Source organism: Lactuca virosa, chromosome 8 (genome assembly GCF_052849685.1).
Source record: "Lactuca virosa cultivar CGN04683 chromosome 8, Lactuca_virosa_CGN04683_v6, whole genome shotgun sequence".
Lineage (NCBI taxonomy): Eukaryota > Viridiplantae > Streptophyta > Magnoliopsida > Asterales > Asteraceae > Lactuca > Lactuca virosa.
The window spans coordinates 349,023,774-349,045,233 of record NC_136433.1 but is presented as its reverse complement, the minus strand read 5'-3'; the positions used below and the strand labels follow the sequence as shown (position 1 = coordinate 349,045,233).

Sequence of the window (21,460 nt, the reverse complement as noted above, 5' to 3'; positions counted from 1 at the left end):
TATAATTATGCTTTTGTACCACTTTCTCATGTTGATTATTGGTTAGAGTCAGATTGGAAGATTCAAACATATTACTCGAAACTCTCTGTTCATCAAGGTCGGAGACGTTCAAAACATTTTCGTAATGAGATGGACATTCGCCACGTCGACGAACCTTGCAAATGTGGACTATGCCACCAACCTGGTCATAATCGAAGAAATTGTTCAAATTCTCAACCAAGATACAATGCCATGTGAAGTATGTACTTTTATTAATTTATGTTTAAATGTGTGCTTAATTTATATTGCTGTTTAATGCTTATTTAGTAATGTAATGTCATATTTAAATGCTTTTGTAATTTCGTAACAATGTAATATATTCAATATTGATGTTTTATTTGAAGGTGTTGATTAGATTTATTTAAAAATGTAATTTCATAAAAATAATAAACGGACATATTTTTAAATAAAGTAATCAATGTATAATATATAATAACAATAATATTAATATATTTATTAAGGGAAAAGTGAATATACCCTCAAGGGTATATAAGATAGGTACCCCAAATATCTAAAACTATGTTGTTTGATAAGGAGTGTGAGTTTCTCGGTACCTGATTCTCTCTTTATTTTTGTGAGGCCTTCATAGCTAACATGTATTTCTTGATTCTTTCCTAAAAATTGAATCTTTCTTACTTCATATAACTAATTCCAGAACATCGAGTTCCTGATTAATCCTAAGAACAGGTTTTTCATTTTATTTCTCAGGTTCAAAGAGGGACTTTTCGTGATCATCCCCCATCGACAACCATGGTTACTTTGTATCATCCCTAACTTCCATCGCTCTTGGGTTATGGAGTAGAAATTACATGAAATGATTAATCAAAGGGGAAAGTGGTATCATAGCTTTATCTGTCGAAGAGCTAAAGATAAGTGGATTTGATAAAAACAGTCAATGTTATACGTTTAAATAATTGACTGGATGGTATCGTGACTTCTGGAACAATCCTGCAGAATTCAAAAAAGCGTTATGGCTTAATTCATTAGGTCTAATTTGGGTGAAATTGGTGTTTTGATAGAGGGGAATTGTAAATGTTTAACTTGCACCCACCAGGTGTTTGATATAATGCCAACAAGAAGAATGAGGCATGCATTTTGGAGACCTTATAGGGGTATTTTTGTCTTTCATTTTTATTTCTTTCAATGTTTATCAGAAGTCATTTTCTTCTGTTGTTGCTGCTATCATTCATAAAAAAGCAAACAATATTGGAGTACATGGATCAAGAACTCAAAAGCTACATAGAAAAAACAAAGCAACAATTTAGTCAAAGTGAAGTTGAATGTCTAATGATCTAACTTCTTCAAGGATTATATTTTGAAGAAAAAGCTTTTATTCAGTAAGTGTTGTATTATTTTAGATGAAAGGATGGGAAAGGATACTGATCAACTTTACAAAAATGAAAGCCAAAAGGATGATATCGAGTTGCCATTTCTTAATCTATCAAAAATAGCGAAAGCTACACATAATTTTTCATTTGATAATAAGCTTGGAGAAGACGGCTATGGACCAGTTTACAAGGTTAGCTGTTTATTTGACCAATTGCATAATATTTCATTTAATACTTCTAATTTTTTTCACATATATACAACAACTCAGGGTGTTCTTCCGGATGGAAAAGAAGTGGATGTAAAACAATTAGTCCAGACAACTATATGTGGTTATCTATTTTTGACTTTATGGGATAAGCAAAAAATATTGTCCGTAATTAATTGGGTTGGGTTGTAAGAACGAAATTTACGTATTCGTTTTTTATTGAAAGACCAAATTGCCGTTATAAACTTGTTGAAAATTTTCGTTCCAATTTTTTTAAGAAATTGAAAATGGTAACGATGTGTGTAATTTTTTGTATACATAAAGTTTATTTCCTTTTATGGACCTAATAAACTGTATGAATGAGACGATCAAAATGAAAGATTTTTTACTTGTTAATAAGGTTATGGTTTATGATTTATGATATATATTATTTTTTGTTGTAGGGTGAGTGCATCTGTCATGGCTCTTCCATCCAACAATGATGTTGTGGACACTTCCAACACAAAAAAGAAGTCTAGTTGTAGGTTACCGAAATACCCTCCTAGTCATCTACACTTCTACACAAGCTTATTAACTAATGACTGAAATACCCTTGTTGCAGGTTCCATGATCTGGAAATCATTTTTGCATAATGAAGGACATAATGACATATTAAGAGCCCAAAAGATTTGAAATCAAATGATCTTAACAAAAAAAACTCTAGAATTGTAGATGCGATTGTTGTCTGATAGTGTACTTACCTTTTTTTTTTTTCCAAAGTGAGAAATGTACTTATACTTATCATTTTTAATCAAAATTAGCAATTGAGATTCTTCGCTTTTGGTCGTATTGTTTAAGTGAGTTGAACTTCCATATCCTTAAGTTCTTGAGGATTACCATCTTTGGGACAGGGGCAAAATCGTCCCATAATTTTAAAAACCATCAAATTTATACGTAGATTAACACAGCATTAACCAAAATGACAGCCTACTTTCATTTTTAACATAGAATTGCAGAAAAGTTTCGTTTTGAACCCAAAATGACAGCTTTTTTTCATTTTCACCCAAAATTACAGAAAAGTTTTGTTTTGAACCCAAAATGACAACCTACTTTCATTTTTAACCCCAAATATCCTCATACTTTTGTTTTTTTTCACAAAATACCCTCATACCTCCATTTTTTTTTCACAAACATACCATCATACTTCCGTTTTTTTCACAAAATACCATCATATTTCCGCTTTTTTCATAAAATACCCTCATAATTTTGTTTTTTCATAAAATACCAACATACTTCCGTTTTTTTTCACAAAATACCATCACACTTCCGTTTTTTTCATAAAATACCCTCATAATTTCGTTTTTTCACAAAATACCATCACACTTTCGTTTTTTCACAAAATACCATCATACTTCCGTTTTTTTTTCATAAAATACCCTCATAATTTCGTTTTTTCACAAAATACTATCGTACATTCGTTTTTTTCACAAAATACCCTTATACATTCGTTTTTTTCACAAAATACCCTCATAATTTCGTTTTTTCACAAAATACCATCATTCTTCCTTTTTTTTTCACAAAATACCCTCATAATTTCGTTTTTTCATAAAATACCATCATACATAAAATATCCTCATACTTGCATTTGAAACGCATAGTGGCAACCAAATTTCAATTATAATCACACTAATCATAAATAATCAACAAATTTCATTCGAAAACATTAAAATTGTTAAGAAGCATCCATAATTTCTAGATTATTCATATATTGTTTGTGTGTAAAGCATGAAAAAGGTGCAATTAACTAAAAATATTGTCATGAAGCATCTAGTTTTTCTTTTGCCCACAGAAACAACACATCTCATCATTATGTCTTTTGCAACGATTCATCCGCCTGATACATGAAAAAAATAAAAACTTGTTAATATAATCATTAGAGTTCTCAATCATGAAAATTAAATTATTATTATAATTACCTTTCTTTTTGAACAACTAGTAGCATAATGACCCAATCCTTGACAGTAAGAGCATGTTCGTTTTTTAGGGGCTTCTAAAGAAGACTTTATTCTACTTGCAAGTTTTGGACGCCCTTTTGTAGTAGTTGGACCAAGAGGATCACGGATAGATAACTGTGGCATCATATCTACTTGCGGAACTCCCATACAAGAACTTTGAGATGCATTTTCCAAGGACGTAGATTTTTTTCGATTTGCTTGTTCATCTAAAAGACTTATCAATATTGTATTAAGTTTTTGTATCTCCGAAGGGGAGTCCCTTGCTTGTTCAATTAGTTTAGTAAAATTTGAACGGACACAAAATAATGTGTAGGCACTAACTCCATTTTCATTATTTAATTCTCTGAGTTCAATACTAGCACTACCCAGTTTGTACCTAGCATCAATGGTCCATCGCGGTAAAATATAGTGATTCGGTAGTTCTTGAACATGCTTCTTCTTCATCACATATAAGCTATGCTTGCATAAAATCCCATTTGTCTCATACATAGAACACGAACATGTGACGCTGACTTGATTTAAAGAGCGAAAGATAACAATACGCCAATATTTATTATCAACATCCAATTGCCCAACTCTATATGTGCTTTCTTCTGTAGTTTTTGTTATAGTCTCGTGAGTCAAATTGGTAATAGCTTCACTCCATTCTTTTTTGAAAGTATCAAACATCTTCCTAGTATAAAATTGACCCGCTTTTGCTTCGATTGGATGCACTGAAGAAAGAACTGGTCTCGAGTTCATAGTCTTGAAGTCTTCATCTTCTTCGGCAGCCCTTCGTGACTCAACTGCTTTGTCGTATTGTACAACGAATTCATTCAACATGGTCCTCGAGTTAACAAATCCATCAAAAAAGGAATTGATACTCTCACTTCGTCCGGTTGTGGTCATACCAGCAAAGAAAATATCCTTCAAGAAGGGTTTAGCCCAATGTATACGTTGGTTATACATATCACTAAGCCAACAATTGCTTTCTAGTTCATACTTAATACGCATATCTTCCCATGTTGCTTCAAATTGTTCAATGGTGTCACTATTTACCCATTGTCTGTGAGTCTCTTGAAAATCACTGTAACGGGAAACATACGATCGAAGGTGCTCAGTTTCATGCTTCCTGATATGCCATAAACAAAAGCGATGTCGGGTATTTGGAAACACTTTTTTTATTGCATTGCCCATAGCTTTGTCTTGATCGGTAATAATTGCCTTCGGATACTTGTCAAACATACATTTGAGGAACTGTTCAAATAACCATTCAAATGTCTCTTCCTTTTCGTTTTCAAGCAATGCTCCACCAAATAGTATAGATTGTCCATGATGATTCACCCCAGTAAAGGGAGCAAAAGGCATCTTGAATTTGTTAGTCATATAAGTGACATCAAACACAACAACATCTCTGAATTTTGTATAGGCATCTCTTGATCTACCATCTGCCCAAAAGATATTTCTAGGATACCCGTCATCAGACAAATCCACGACAAAATACTGGTCACTGTCCACTAATGTTTTATCTTGAAAATGTTTTATAAGTTCATAAAACTCCTTTCCTCTATGTTGTTTTCGATGCTCAGATAAAACATCGGCACATTGCTTTGAAGTTACATCAGCTACATTTGAGGTTTTCATTGTATTAACAGCCTTTTTAATTTGAGAAGGTTTCAACCCTGCTTGACCAAATTGCACCATAAGAGATTTACCTTCTATTGAACGGTGGAAATTGCTATGAGATCGATGCTTTATCACCTTCGTAGGTGTCATGGTCAAGTCATGATTGTGTGTGTCATTAAACAAGTCCACCAACCATTTTCCATCCTCCTGTCTTGTTATTCGAAGCTTTGCTTGACATCCGGTTCTAACATCTCTACGACGTTTTTTCTCATTTTCACTTGAAGCATCTTTGTCCATCCTTTTGAAGCCTTCTTTGTTACATACATATATCTTCCGAAAGGGCTCATTTGTTTTAGGATTTTTAATTGTGTCATCTCTACGTATACCAAAGCCATGCAAAAATGAATAATCATTATAAAATGTATAGGCATCATCGGGCGTATCAAAAACCTTTCCCAGTATCCTTTCATCATTAACATCATCTTCGTCAAATTCAATGTTCACACTGATACTATTTATTTTTTCACTTTCATATGTTGCATCCACATAATCACTTGTGTCAATATCTCCGGTTATATATGGTTCTATAGCTTGATTTGTTGCCTCGGCTTCACTCATTATTGCCTACAATAGACAACAACGCATATTGAAACATTATACGTAAAAATTATATTAACAACCAACAATGAAAAACTAAAACAAAAATAAAATACATTGGATATTTTATCTTTTCAGAAAAATCGTTAACCCGCAATGTCTACCTCTAGAAACAACAATGTCAATAATAAAATCAGAAAAACTTCAAAAAATAAGTTTCAGAAAAAAATTACTTGGTACTGTTTGATCGAATTCAAATTCCTGAATTAAAACTTTTTAGTTTTTCCGTTAATTGTGATTGGTGGAATATAGCAAGTTAACTACAACACCTATAACCCAATTTCATGAATTGCAACTTCTTTTTTATTGAGATTTAGAAGAATATTAATAGGTATTCGATAATAAACTTGATAAACTTGTAAATTGAGGAATTGACCAACCTGTTAGACAAGACGAAATCCACTTTGCTGTTGTGAATTGCAGTTTTTTTTTACGGTGAAGGGTTTTTTTTTAATGTGAATAACGATTAGTGTTAATTCCGATCTTTGATTGCAATCGATTTTGCTGTTGTGAGAAAGTTGTATGATCAACGCATCCAACTTCGAGAACTCAAAGGTTTTTTTTATTTGATTTATCGGTATTAAGTAGTCGTCTTGTGATTGCATGAAATCACCGATTTTTTTTCTTTTTCTGTGAATTGGTGAAGTCGATAGCTATCATTCGAAAAAGAAGGAGTAACCTGAGTTGGATTTCACCAAGAATAAGGAAACGTAGATTATTTTTAAGGAAATTATTCTTTTTTTTCCAGAAAATTAAATTATTTCAATAACATTTATTCTCTTTTTTATTTTTTTGTTAAAAGTTGTACTTAATTCGTTCTCCTACATGGAATCATGATTTTTGTGAATCAAGCTTTTTGTTTTGACCTTTAATTTTTGATTTATTTAAAATCATTTATGTGAATCACGATTTCTTTGAAGCAGCCGATCATTGAAGCAGGAAATCATGGAGAAATTAAGTTTCCCTGAACAAAATTCTGATTTTATTGAAATTGGTTTTGATGAATTTTGATTTCTATGAAATCGTTTTTTGGTGAATGCGATTTCTTGACAACGATGATCATGCACTGATTCGAATTAAGAAAATTGTTGACGTGATCATTAGATTAAGGAAACGTAGTAAATATTTGAACGAATTTGTTTTTTTTTTTTCAGAAAAATTGAAACAGTAATCAAAACTACGTAGTTTTAAGCATTGGGTACCTAATCTTATATACCCTTAAAGGTATATTCACTTTACAAATCGATCAAATAAATGCAATATATTAAATATTGAAATTTATTCATAGGTATTTATGAATTTTATATTAATGGTATAAGTTATTCAAAATATTAATTAGAATTTAATTATATATTTTTAATAATAAGAGTAAAAACTAAAGTTTTTGTTAATAAAAGCTAACAAGAAATTAATGATGTAAGTTAGAGGAATAAAAATGTAACATTCAATATTTGTTGAATTCTAAAATTAAGGTCAATCGGTGGGACCCCAAGAAAAAGACCATTTCTACAAAAGAAAAAAAATTGCCCTATTTCTACCAACCATTCTCAAAACTACCCTATTATTTCCAAAAACTCGGTTTGCAAGGGCTCTGCTACCATAAAGTTTGGTATCTCTGTGTCGATCTTCTCATTAAACAAATGGAGATATAAATACAACGTGATCCCTATAACTATGGAAAAGATATATACAATAAATTACATCAAATAAACACAAAATAATATGGGAAGTATATCTTCTAAGAAAAAATTTAAAATACGAAAGAAACTAAAATAACTAATAAATATAGTATAAAATATCGCCAGATTGACAAAATCACACGATTTAATTAAGTAAAAAAACAGAAAATCTTGATAAAAACCAAATACTTTGAAATCAGACCCCTAAAGAAATGAATTTGGGCTTCACAATCCTGTTGAGACGTTTCCATGGAGTGATCATGGCTGCCTAATTCTTTATATAAAAGTTATGCCCGTGTACAGTTAAACCACTTCCTCCACATACATGAACGTTTAGCATGTTGCTCTACCTCAGCCTCGACCATGACCCTAACCTCGACTTCGACCTCAGACTCAGACTCAGACTCAGCCTCGAACTTGACCTCAGCCACGACAGGGACCTCATCCTCATCATTAAGGATGAGATCGTTGCACGTAGATGTTCCAATTTCCTAGCATTCAATATTGCAAGGTTACAACTCCATTTATTTTGTTAAAATCATGGACTAATCAAGAAATTTGATGATAACATTAATGTGATAAGAGAAAGATGTAAGTGTCAAAAAGTATACCTCGGGTATGTGACCAACTATGGCTGGCTTCCTTTGGGATAAAGCTGTAAACAGCATTTCATCTCCTGATAAAAATAGAGAAAAAGTATTACGTTAGTTATCATTTACATGCATCCTCTTGGACAAAGTAGTTGTAGTTAGGCTTCTTAATGTGTTGGGTCAGATCTAATCTTTACATTTATGTGATCCAAAATATCAAAAACTTGATCGATTAAAATTTAAAACTTGTTTCATATTTTATAGATATAAACTCTGATTTTAATCAATGAACTTTTGGCACACAAAAACTAGAGAAAAAGTAATACATATATAGGATACAACAAAAAATTATTTAATAAGTAGAATGATATATACCTTTATAGTAGTCGCGGTCTCCAACAAATTTACCATATCTCATAAATGGTTTGACACCATGTGTAGTAATTCGCAATATGCTTAGGATGTATTCTCCTGTTGTTAGCTGATACCCAGTAAGATCTCCACCAATGATGTGATTCCATGACTTGTAATAACCCAATGCATCTTCTTCATCCGTGTTTCCCTCATCATAAACAACACTCACCCCACATTCCATTGCAATTCCACTATATGACATAAAGTTTCTTAGAGTGATACTAACCAAGTCACCACCTTCCATCTCATTCATCCTAAACATCCAATGGCTTAACACAGTGTAAGACTCTTCACCTACACCAACATTGGCAATGCAATGTTCATATATCCAGGTTCGGTTTTTTGTTATATTATGAATAATGATCACTGGCAATCGATATGTACTGACATAGCAGAAATTAAATCCTCTAGGCTTGTTTGGAGATGATAAAATGGTAAGTGATATTGATGGCCCATTGCTTCTATGTGTAATCCAATTTGGCATATCTTTCCCCCCGTAAATTGTGCTGAATATTCCAAATTCATAATACATCTGCCAAATTAAGACAACCGGCCGGCTTAAGTAATCATTGTAAATTATATATACATATATATTCATAGACATAAAGTTAACTAGAGATAAAACCTGGATTTGATGTTCCCGTGAGTTTCTCCCATTAGAATAAGTTTGCACGCCCCTTTTATTAAGGAAGTCGAGCTTCTTCCAGCATAAACTATGTAATACCTTTTCCTCAACACCTGCCATTGGTTGGATCTTGACCATGCCTTCAATTTCACACGACTGAGGTGCTAACGATGTCCACGGTATTAATAAGTCAAGTGGGCGCATTTCTGGATCAAATACAACTTTACGTAGCACATGCCGTTTACTAGAAAAGATGCTCAAAAATGTTAGTGAAGTTGGAGGATGCTCAACTGACGTAAGCATGTCACAGTGTTGCATAGTGAGCGATTGAAGCCTAGAAAGGCTTCTCACACAATTAGGCATGGAACTGATACGGTTTTCATCTAAATTTAATTCCTCTAACATGGAAAAGCAACTAAAGTCCATCGGAAAGGATTCCGTGTACAAATTATTATTTGCAAGTGACAACCTTACTAAAGAGCTTGGCAAAGATATCGTGAAGAACTTTGAATCACTTGGTATAGCCTCAAGAATGGCGGAGGAAGAGAATTCTGTGTTTATGCCAATGTTGTTAGCCTTGACCATTTTGCATTTATCCCTAATCTCGATTTGGGATCTACCGAGATTGCAACCATCTAGCAATAGTGTTTTAACCATCTTTAACATGCCCATGGTAAGTTTTTCAAGCTTGTTGCAGTACCTTAGATCAATGTAGACAAGTTCAACACAATTCTGAACTGATTCACAAACCTCAACCAATTCATTGCAATTTGTAGCTATTAATCTCTCAAGTGCAGGGAATTCTACAAAGCCAACCAAACTACGAAGCTGTCCACAAAAACTTAAATTAAGAATCTTCAGTGATCCAAGAAACTTTTTGTCATTTCCGCACGATCCAATTAACTGCTGAAATGGGGATAAGTAAGAAAAGTAGAGCAGTTCATCAACTCGGCATGGATGAATAATAAATGGACATAAGTTACCTTTCCCCTGTACTCAAGTTGTGGATTACGATCAAAATTGACAAATGATTCGATATTGATATACGACATGTCAAGAGCAACCAGATAATCTGTTGGTAAGTGTGAAGGTATATACTTTGAAGGGAACCCATGCATACACAACCATCTTAATTCTTTCGAAAAGTTTTCATAAGACCCTTGGACATTCACATAATTGAGTTGTAGGAGCAACATATTATCCATGTTACTCAATACATCTGTTTTTAACTCAAATGATCCACATAACATCTCTTTCTTAAGCATTCTCATGTCAAGGGTGAGACCGAGAAGATTTCCCATACTCTAACAAGAAAAGAAATGCAACAAAAATTAAAATTAAAATTGTGACATATACGTATACGTATGAGTACATGGTATGTACGTACGTACGTACATACGTACATACATACATACACATACCTATAGACAATACACAATACTTCGAACGTGCATAGTATCAACAACTATACAATAATTTCTTACCCTTTTTTGCTTCAACACTTTGAATGACTCCTCATTACACCATAATCGACTTCGCTTCCATGGCTTGTCAGGTGATTCTTGATGCACTACAAATCTTCCCATCTCCTGAATCAACCGATGCATCATCAATGTGTTATTCTGTCCGATACTAAGAAGGCATTTATCAATGAGATTCATGATCCCAGATCTTGTTTTTATATCACATGCCTTTAATATTGTTTCAGTAAAATCTCTATCCATTCCAACAAAAAAACAAGCAATATACTTAAACAACTCCTTATCATTTTTGGATGACAATGAGTCAAAGCTTTTTCTCAAGACATTGTTTATAGGTGAGCCATTGTCTTTCTTTAGCCCTTCCATGTGTTCTTCCCAATACACCACATCTCGGTTATGTAGAGACTTGCCCAAAACTTGAAGAGCCAATGGATGTCCTTGACAATACTCCACAAGCTTTTCTAATACCTCTTTATAGCCTGCCTTGGGATGGTTGGGCCTGAATGCATGAAAACAGAAAAGTTGTTGTGCTTCATGCTTATCTAAGCCTTGAAGTAGATGCTTTGCATGCATGGGCTTGATGGCCGCTTTGAACAATGCACAACTCTCTGTCAACCATGCGTCCTTTGTTGTTATAATAATTTTGCTTTCCGGATAAAAACCTTTGCTTCCAAGTAATGCATCCAACTGGTCGAGACTATCAATATCATCAAGAACAAGAAACACCTTTTTAAAGGCTATTGCATTCTCTATCTTTGAAGTGTATACAGAAACATCACGAACTTGTCTTGAACTTGTTTTTGATATGTCATCATGGAGTTGTTTTTGTAAATCAAGCAACCCATTAAAATTTCCATCACATTTCCTACTGATATCTTCAATAAAGCTGCTTGTGTCGAATTCATGAGAATGTAACCCATAGACATATTTGGCCAAAAATGTCTTCGCGATCCCACCCATACCCAAAATAGTGAGTATGCCTGTCGTTTGTGAGGATGTATCTTTTAACCATGAAGTGACGAATTTCTTGGAATAGGCCATCCCAATTAGTTGTGGCATAGGAATCTTTGAGTGTTTGCGTAATCTAAAGTAGATGTTGTTAACAATTTCATCAATAAACTCCGTCTCCTGCCTGAAAGTTGATTTTAATAAGAACCACAAAACACAATCCAAAAAACTAACATACCAGATCTGGAGATTTAATTTATTCAAAGATCCAATTTCATATGAAGCTACTACGGTTAGTTAAGTTTTTCACATCAAAATTCCAACATATTTATAGTTCTAACCATATAAGTATCTGATGTTTAAGGCCACAATTTCTATGTATAATACGATTAGAAGTTTAGAACCACTACTGTTGAAAGATATAAACTAGACAAGGGTAGTTTGGTAATTATCTATTGAAACAGTAGTTATTAGTATTTATTATCAGTAATTATTGTATTGCATCTAAGGTCTATAATATGTACGTGTCAATGTAATGTTTGGTTGTTGCAGTAATTAATAAAGATTTGTGTTTCGTGTGTAAGGCAACCCTTCTCCTTCATTGTTTTTTCTGTTAAACTCCTCTTGACAAACTCTGTGTTGTTTGTGGTTTGTGGTTTGTTTCCAACAACAAGAAAAAATATTTCTACATGTTTCTTGTTTTCTGGGTTGTTTCTCCAACAAATACAAGATTTCACTAACAGGCAACCGAAATTTCATTATGTTTTGAAAAATCCATCAAAGTAAAATATTGATGTGGTTTTGCATGAATCTATAATAAATGTTATGGTTTATATATAATATGATAGCAAGCCATTCAAAATTTGATTTTTAATTCTTTTTTTAGAACGGCAGAGAATATTATAAACAAAAAAAGAAACAGTAGCAACCAAAATACACCAAAAAAACTCACACACATATTATAATTATCAAATGATTAATATATCTACTAAATAAATTAAATTAAGAATATTATAATAGCTGTATAACAATTTATATAATTTGATTCCAACCCAAAACATGTTACAAAATGGTTAATACGCATTTTTATCCGATTTAAATCAATTCATTTATCAGATCATATAATTGAAAATTAGAGTCCACTTGTTGCATCTTGGTCCAGTTAACATATACAAAACATATGTCTTTTTCAAACATTGAAGAAACGTAGCATTCAGAGAAGATGACACTGAAACTTCATGTGTTGATCAAACAAAATTGAAGGAGGCGTGTCTAAATAGGGGTAAGAAACGTAGTTACCTGCCATCTACATTCATCCCTTTCAAATCAGCAACTTCAGTAAGAGCTTGACTCCATCGGTAAAGCTTTTGAGCCCACTGACTTCTTTTATTTGGATTTGTCTCAGCCTTCATCACTCGTTTATGCTTAGCTATTGCATCTCCAAAGTGGGATCGACATGATAGAAGATGGGGATAACAATTTGTTTGGATGCCTTATGTTCCCCAAGGATTAGTACCAGTTCATCAAGACACCATGACGAATTAGCATAGTTCTTGGACAACACGACAATAGATGCCCTAGATTCTTTAATGGCACCCTCCAATTCTGGTTTAAGATCACCTCCGGTTTCAATCTCTTTATCATCCAAAAAGGTAGAAATATCGGCACCCAGGAGGGCCTTATGGAGATGATCTGTGAAACTATGACGAGTATCAGTACCTCGAAAACTTATAAACACGTCATATTTATGATCATTAGTAGATGAAGACGATCCTTCAATGTATTCAGATAATATAACCATTAGGAGAGGGAAGATATGAGTTCTTTGGATCAAATTAAGACTGGCTAGGTAATGGCTTTTGTAAAGGAAATCCAAGTCGACTTCTTATTTTTGAACGCCGGAGAATTGTATTAAACTAACCCGTGCAAGTCAACAACTACTTCTAATAAATAAATAAATATGTTCTTCGAATTTTCTTGGAAGCTTACTAGATGAATTTGAATAATAGATTACATGGGTCGGGTATCGAATTTTCTTGGAAACTTACTAGAAGAATTTAAACAATTCATGAGATTTGGGTGAATTGTAAAAGTTATGCAAGTATTATACATGGGATTAAAATATTTCTTTATAAAAGTTCTACTAAAAATAATGGTCTTTATGGATTTAAAAATTCATTTCAGTGTTTATGAATTTTTTTTGAATGAATAATCTGTAACTATTATTTTATATTGCCGCCAGTTTTTTTACCAACTCTTTTAACAGCTTTTGTTAAATGTTCAATAACCAAAATACCCTTTAGTTTTATTTTTTAATCTTTTTTTTTGATTCATGGGTTTGCTAATGGTAGTGCATCAGGTATTGTAACTAATGTCTTAACTTATATAAGTGCTTGTACTTTCTCTATTTACAACATCAAAAATGTCAAATTTCAATAAATCCCAATAACATTTAATGAAAGCAAAATTAAACCCATCAGGGCTCGGGGCTTTTTCACCACCTACTTCACCTCTTCGATAGTACATGAAATCTCAAGGCCGGTCGAGAGCTTGCTGATCTGAAAGCTCCTTTTTTTCAACCAACAAATATAAATATATATTGTACTCCTAAACTAACACCAAATTCTACCTATGTCCACGACGAGACTTGAACTATCGACCTCAAAGAAGGAGGACACCACCAGATACCTCTCGGGTAGAAGTCCTTTGGTCGAGAGTTCCTTAAACCGAGGACTTCTACTCTCCACCAGGGTGACTAGTATTTTCTTAAACTTATCTTTATGGTAATAAAAAAAACTTTCCTAACCCGAGCAACATCCATGATTTAGTTACCATCAACTTTCATGCCTTTAAAATTAAGTTGCCTTTAGTCACCATCTAATCTTTGCTTTCTGTGCCACATCCATCATCTTTTTTTTCTACAAAGCAAATTACTATGATCGAAGACCGATAACTTTCCTCCATGATAGAAGTTGAGAATACTCCACCATCTATTATTCTGCTAATTTCTTGCAATCGATTCCGAATTCAACTTTTCTCCATGAATGAAGTTGAGCATACTCCACCATCTACTATTCTACTAATTTCTAGCAATCAATTCTAAATTGAACTTGTGCTTCCTTTTCTTAATCTCCCACCATTTCCTAAGATTTTGTTTAAGATTCTTAAGTTTATTTTCGAAACATATGCCAACTCCATCATCTATAGCCACCTAATTACTCCAAGAATTATGGACCACCTGATCAAAGTCGATCTCATGCATCCAAGAAGTAAAAAAAAAATAAAAGGTCTACGACTATAATCAACTACTATCTACGAAAGGAAAATGAGTCCATGATCCAACATAATCAACTCCAAAGTTATAGTCAAAAGCTCACGAAAACGTCTACTCACTTCTTTAGACACAAAAAACGATATAGTTTACTTAGTTTTGTACCATTCACACTGTCACTAGTAAAAGAATACCCCCATTGTTATTTCAATAATATCATTATCCACTATGAACAAAATGACATTTAGTGGCACGATCTTTTAGTGTCCTATTTTCTTTGTTCCGCTATATTGTGCTTTTAATAGCATATTCTTAGAAAAATCAACAATATATCACAACTTAATCAGTCCATTTTATTATGAACCAGAACGTTATACATTGAACAATTTACAAAGAAAGGCCTCTCTACAAAATACTCTTAACTCTCATGTAACATACCAAAAATTTCCACAAATTTTAAACTTTTCAAAACAACTCATTTATTAACAAAAGTGTTTACAAAAACATTGTCTTCAAAACATGATTTAAAGTCAGAGTCTCCCAAGATCCAATCCGATGTAAAACTGAGGATGTGTACGGTCACGCCTTCGCCTTGCCACGAATCATCTGAAGTACCTGAAACGATAAAGAAACTTTAAGCACGAAGCTTAGTGAGTTCCCCCAAAATACCACCGCATAAACAGATAGCACATAGATAACAACAACATGTACTGGGTCAATAGCTAAAAGACTGGATTACCCCTGAGCCTATAGTATGAGTCTGGCTTGCCTATCAGGTCGACAACTCATATATGGCCTACTCTTGAGCCAACAACATAAGTCTGGCTTGCTCCCGGGGCCCACAACCTATGTCTGGCTTGCTCCCAACTTAATCAGTCATCAGACTAGAATACCAATGTGCGACCCTCAATACGAGTCTAGCATACCAACCGGTCCACAACTCGTATCTAGAATGCTACTACGCCCTCAATATGAGTCTGGCATGCCCTACCCAACCCTCAGCTCATATTTGGATCGTTCCAATATCCTCAAGCCCTCAGTACGAGTCTGGCATACAAACCGAGACCTTATATAATATCTGCAATGCTACTAAGCCCTCAGTATGAGTCTGGCATGCCCTACCCAGCCCTCAGCTTATATCCAGAATGCTCCAGGGTTTGTTGGCTACAACACGAAGTAGTACAACCTCAAACCAACACAATATGCTGACATATAACCAACATATACAGATAATCATGTAGACAGAATCATAGGTAGTCCTACAGATCTACCAGACTAGCAAATAAATAACTACCATACTCATGCATATCTATTCGATACTCGGCATATCAGCAATATCAGGTTATCAAACCAAAGGGCCGGCCCTGGTGCCTTCGACCCGAAAGTACAATGAGGAAAACTCACCTCACACTGCCGAACATAAAGACGATCCCTGGTTGCCAGATCCCCAAACCTCCAGTATCAAGACAACACCTCATCACAGTTGATCCCCCGAATAATCTCTGACTGCAGACCCGCTATGATCCCCGTGATATGAACAAACAAGGATAACCCATCAACATCTAGTCCCTGAATCAGGCTATGAGTCCAAATTAGGGTAAAAGACCTTTTTACCCTTCCCAAGCTTGGCCTAAAGCCAAGGCCCAACTAGATGACCAAAGGCCCAAATCCAAAACAAACATATAAGGCCCAATTATGGCCTAATTTTCCAAATTGGGCCAATTAATTTTGTGGGCCTTCACTCAAGAAAGTCCAACAAGACAAAAGCCCAAACCATAAAATCGAGATGGCCCAACATGGCCCACAACAAACCGAAGCCCAAAACGAACAGGCCCAATATTGTCGCATACATGGGGTGTACTCCGGAGGTGTCAGCGTACACGAGGTTGCGCAGTATCCATCATCAGGGTGGCATATTGGGTACGTGGGGCGTACACCGCCCTATGCGGAGTGTACCCTTGCAGAATCCAAAACCTCAATAAGTGCTTAATGGCTCAAGCACTTAAGCCCAAACTTCAGATCCATGGTCCAAATGTACCTTAGAGTCATAAAGTCTCCAACGTTATGACTTTAGACGTCCAAAAAGTCCTTCAAACATGGTCTTAATCCATTAAAACCTTCCCCAAGAAGCATGGAGCCAAACTAGCTAAAGGGACCTCATTTTTATGGCTTAGAATCCTTCATAGGGTCTGAAAGGACATCCCAAAACGTCCAATACCAAACATGCACAACAATGGGACCTTTTGGGACAAAACAATATCATAAAGCTACCAAGATGAGATCTAAGCAAACCAGGCATAAAGTTAAAAACTTTTTACCTTCTGTAGCTTCCCAAGAAGATGATGATCCAAGATCCACAAGCTTTCTTTCCCCTATAGACTCCTTGATTCAATTCCTTATCCTTTATGTACACAAAGAACACACTTTAAGCTCAAAACACTCTCTTATGGGGTTAGGGTTTGCTAAGAACGATTCAAGGGCTTGGAGGCAGAAAATATGAGGCTAAATGATCCATAAAGGTGCTTAAATACCCCACAAACCCTAAAACTTAGGGTTTCTTTCGGACAAGAGTACGCCCAGTGTATATATGTGTACGCCTAGTGTACTAGGTCACACCCTAGTAAGCTTAGCGTACTCGCCTGTACGCGTAGTGTACAAATCCTGCACTCAAAATTATCATTTTGCCACTAGGGCTTCTTGCGACCACTTCCTTCCAAAACGAGGACCAAAATGACATACTTTAAAACCAAGAGATGAATTTGAAAATTCCTGAAAACCAGGGCATTGCATCTCAGACTTTTACAAAGAATCATGAAGATGAACAAAACCCTAAAACTAGAGAGAAGGAAAACAACAAGGTACGATATAAAAATGATATGGTCTAAACACGTATATCTTCGGGTACCAATAAATATCTCAACTTACACTTAATTCCATATGTAATAAGAAATTACAAATAACACCCTTCTCTATAATACCTATACAAAACACTTAAAACACAAAACTAAAATATATATATATATATATATATATATATATATATATATATATATATATATATATATATATATATATATATATATATATATATATATATATATATATATATATTAAATATAAATTGTAAGTTTTCTAAAATAGAAAATCATTCTATTTTCCAACACCCCCTCTCAAACTTGACAATTTATCATCAACTTTTTAAAAAGGATCGAATAGACCAAGTCTATTAGAAAAAAAATTATGTTGAGAACAAATTAAAGACTTAGTCAAAATATCAGCAGTTTGGAAAACAGAATCAATTTTAAATATTTCCAAAATTCCATTTATAACTTTTTCTCTGACAAAATGAAGATTAACTTCAAAATGCTTAGTTTTCTCATGAATACTGGATTTAAAACTAACTTGATTGCAAAATCATTATCACAAAATACACTTACAGGAGTTAATTTATCAAATTTAACATCTTTTAAAATCTATAAAATCCATAATATTTCACAAGTTATTGAACCCAAAGCTCTGTATTCAGATTCAGTAGAGGATTTGGATACAGTGTTTTGTTTTTTACTTTTCCAGGAAATAAGATTATTTCAAAAGTACACTAAATATCCCGTAATAGATCTACAAGTAGCAAGGCACTTAGCCCAATCTACATCAACAAAACCAATTAAACTCAAACTATCACTTTTAACAAAAGACACTCCTTTTCCAGGACTATTCTTCAAATATCCAAGTAAATGAAATTCTATATTCAAATGTGACTTCCTAGGCTTATGCATATATTGACTAAGAATCTGAACATCATATGAAATATCTGGACGAGTAACAGTCAAATAAATAAGTGTACCAATCAATTTTTGAAATTCTGTTATAGTACTCAAAAAGTTATCATTTGAATCAACATGATCACGATTAATCACCAAATTAGCTTCCAAAGGAGTCTTAACAGGTTTACATGATAACATTCGAAACTTATGTAACAATTCTAAACAATATTTTCTCCGATTTAAACAAACACTGTTATTAGTATCAATTACTTCTATTCCAAGAAAATATTTTAGTTTACCCAAATCTTTAATAAGAAATTATGATTCCATAAAAAATTTTACTTTATCAATTTCAGTTTCACAATTCCCAGTAAGGATTATATCATCTACATAAACTAAAAAAATAACAATAGAACTATTTTGACTTCTAAAAAATAATGATTAATCACTAATACTTTGTTGAAAACGAAAACTAAACAAAGAAGCACAAAATTTTTTGTTCCACTTTCGTGGAGGATGTTTTAAACCATATAAAATTTTAACCAACTTACAAACTCTTGTATCCCCTTTAGAATGATAACCTTGAAGTAAAGACACGAAAACATCTTTGGAAAGATCACCATAAAGGAATGAATAATATCCAATTGATAAAGAGACCATGATTTATTAACAGCAAGAGTAATGACTAACCTAATAGTAACTATCTTAGCTAATGGTAGTGCATCAGGTATTGTAACTAATGTCTTAACTTATATAAGTGCTTGTACTTTCTCTATTTACAAAATCAAAAATGTCAAATTTCAATAAATCCCAATAACATTTAATGACAGCAAAATTAAACCCATCAGGGCTCGGGGCTTTTTCACCACCTACTTCACCTCCTCGATAGTACATGAAATCTCAAGGCCGGTCGAGAGCTTGCTGATCTGAAAGCTCCTATTTTTCAACCAAAAAATATAAATATATATTGTACTCATAAACTAACACCAAATTCTACCTATGTCCACGACGGGACTTGAACTATCGACCTCAAAGAAGGAGGACACCACCAGATACCTCTCGGCTAGAAGTCCTTTGGTCGAGAGTTCCTTAAACCGAGGACTTCTACTCTCCATCAGGATGACTAGTATTTTCTTAAACTTATCTTTATGGTAATAAAAAAAACTTTCTTAACCCGAGCAACATCCATGATTTAGTTACCATCAACTTTCATTCCTTTCAAAATTAAGTTGCCTTTAGTCACCATCTAATCTTTGCTTTCTGTGCCACATCTATCATCTTTTTTTTCTACAAAGCAAATTACTATGATCGAAGACCGGTAACTTTCCTCCATGATAGAAGTTGAGAATACTCCACCATCTATTATTCTGCTAATTTCTTGCAATCGATTCCGAATTCAACTTTTATCCATGAATGAAGTTGAGCATACTCTACCATCTACTATTCTACTAATTTCTAGCAATCAATTCTGAATTGAACTTGTGCTTCCTTTTCTTAATCTCCCACCATTTCCTAAGATTTTGTTTAAGATTCTGAAGTTTATTTTCAAAACATATGCCAACTCCATCATCTATAGCCACCTAGTTACTCCAAGAATTATGGACCACCTGATCAAAGTCGATCTCATGCATCCAAGAAGTAAAAAAATAAATAAAAGGTCTACGACTATAATCAACTACTATCTACGAAAGGAAAATGAGTCCATGATCCAACATAATCAACTCCAAAGTTATAGTCAAAAGCTCACGAAAATGTCTACTCACTTCTTTAGACACAAAAAACGACCTAGTTTACTTAGTTTTGTACCATTCACACTATCACTAGTAAAAGAATAGCCCATTGTTATTTCAATAATATCATTATCCATAATGAACAAAATGACATTTAGTGGCACGATCTTTTAGTGCCCTATTTTCTTTGTTCCGCTATATTGTGCTTTTAATGGCATATTCTTAGAAAAATCAACAATATATCACAACTTGATCAATCCATTTTATTATGAACCAGAAAGTTATACATTGAACAATTTACAAAGAAAGACCTCTCTACAAAATACTCTTAACTCTCATGTAACATACCAAAAATTTCCACAAATTTTAAACTTTTCAAAACAACTCATTTATTAACAAAAGTGTTTACAAAAACATTTTCTTCAAAACATGATTTAAAATCAGAGTCTCCCAAGATCCAATCCGATGTAAAACTGAGGATATGTACGGTCACGCCTTCGCCTTGCCACGAATCATCTGAAGTACCTGAAACGATAAAGAAACTTTAAGCACGAAGCTTAGTGAGTTCCCCCAAAATACCACCGCACAAACAGATAGCACATAGATAACACCAACATGTACTGGGTCAAGAACTAAAAGACTGGATTACCCCTGAGCCTACAGTATGAGTCTAGCTTGCCTATCAGGCCCACAACTCATATATGGCCTACTCTTGATCCCACAACATAAGTCTGGCTTGCTCCCGGGGCCCACATCTTATATCTGGCTTGCTCCCAACTTAATCAGTCATCAGACTAGAATACCAATGTGCAGCCCTCAATACGAGTCTAGGATACCAACCAGTGCACAACTCGTATCTAGAATGCTACTAAGCCCTCAACATGGGGTGTACTCCGGAGGAATACTCAGTGTACACGAGGCTGCGTAATATCCATCATCAGGGTGGCAGATTGGGTACGTGGGGCGTACACCGCCCTATGCTGAGCGTACCCTTGCAGAATCCAAAACCTCAATAAGTGCTTAATGGCTTATGCACTTAAGCCCAAACTTCAGATACATGGTCCAAATGCACCTTAGAGTCATACAGTCTCCAACTTTATGACTTTAGACGTCCAAAAATTCCTTCAAA

At 34.0% G+C, this 21,460-nt stretch overlaps 2 protein-coding genes and 1 pseudogene across 3 annotated transcripts; all 3 read right to left on the bottom strand.

The window, feature by feature from the left end:
* Positions 1–3,419: 3,419 nt before the first annotated feature.
* On the bottom strand, positions 3,420–5,790 carry LOC145131877 (protein FAR1-RELATED SEQUENCE 5-like). The gene is made up of 2 exons (XM_079066519.1): positions 3,529–5,790; positions 3,420–3,446 (listed from the first exon to the last, which is right to left on the bottom strand). The coding sequence occupies exons 1-2, from the start codon at positions 5,788–5,790 to the stop codon at positions 3,420–3,422; spliced, it is 2,289 nt and encodes a 762-aa protein (XP_078922645.1).
* A 1,644-nt stretch (positions 5,791–7,434) lies between these two features.
* Positions 7,435–13,457, bottom strand: LOC145134540 (disease resistance protein RUN1-like). Of its 2 annotated transcripts, XM_079069376.1 has the most exons (8): positions 12,866–13,457; positions 10,622–11,750; positions 10,121–10,441; positions 9,607–10,040; positions 9,138–9,381; positions 8,474–9,044; positions 8,120–8,184; positions 7,435–7,999 (listed from the first exon to the last, which is right to left on the bottom strand). In XM_079069376.1, exons 1-8 carry the CDS (start codon positions 12,976–12,978, stop codon positions 7,796–7,798), a joined length of 3,081 nt encoding a protein of 1,026 aa, XP_078925502.1. In that variant the 5' UTR covers positions 12,979–13,457; the 3' UTR covers positions 7,435–7,795. The 2 variants fall into 2 exon arrangements, with proteins under 2 accessions (XP_078925502.1, XP_078925501.1); XM_079069375.1 differs by having other exon boundaries at positions 9,138–10,040.
* On the bottom strand, positions 12,996–13,367 carry LOC145131876 (toll/interleukin-1 receptor-like protein pseudogene; annotated as a pseudogene).
* Positions 13,458–21,460: the final 8,003 nt, after the last annotated feature.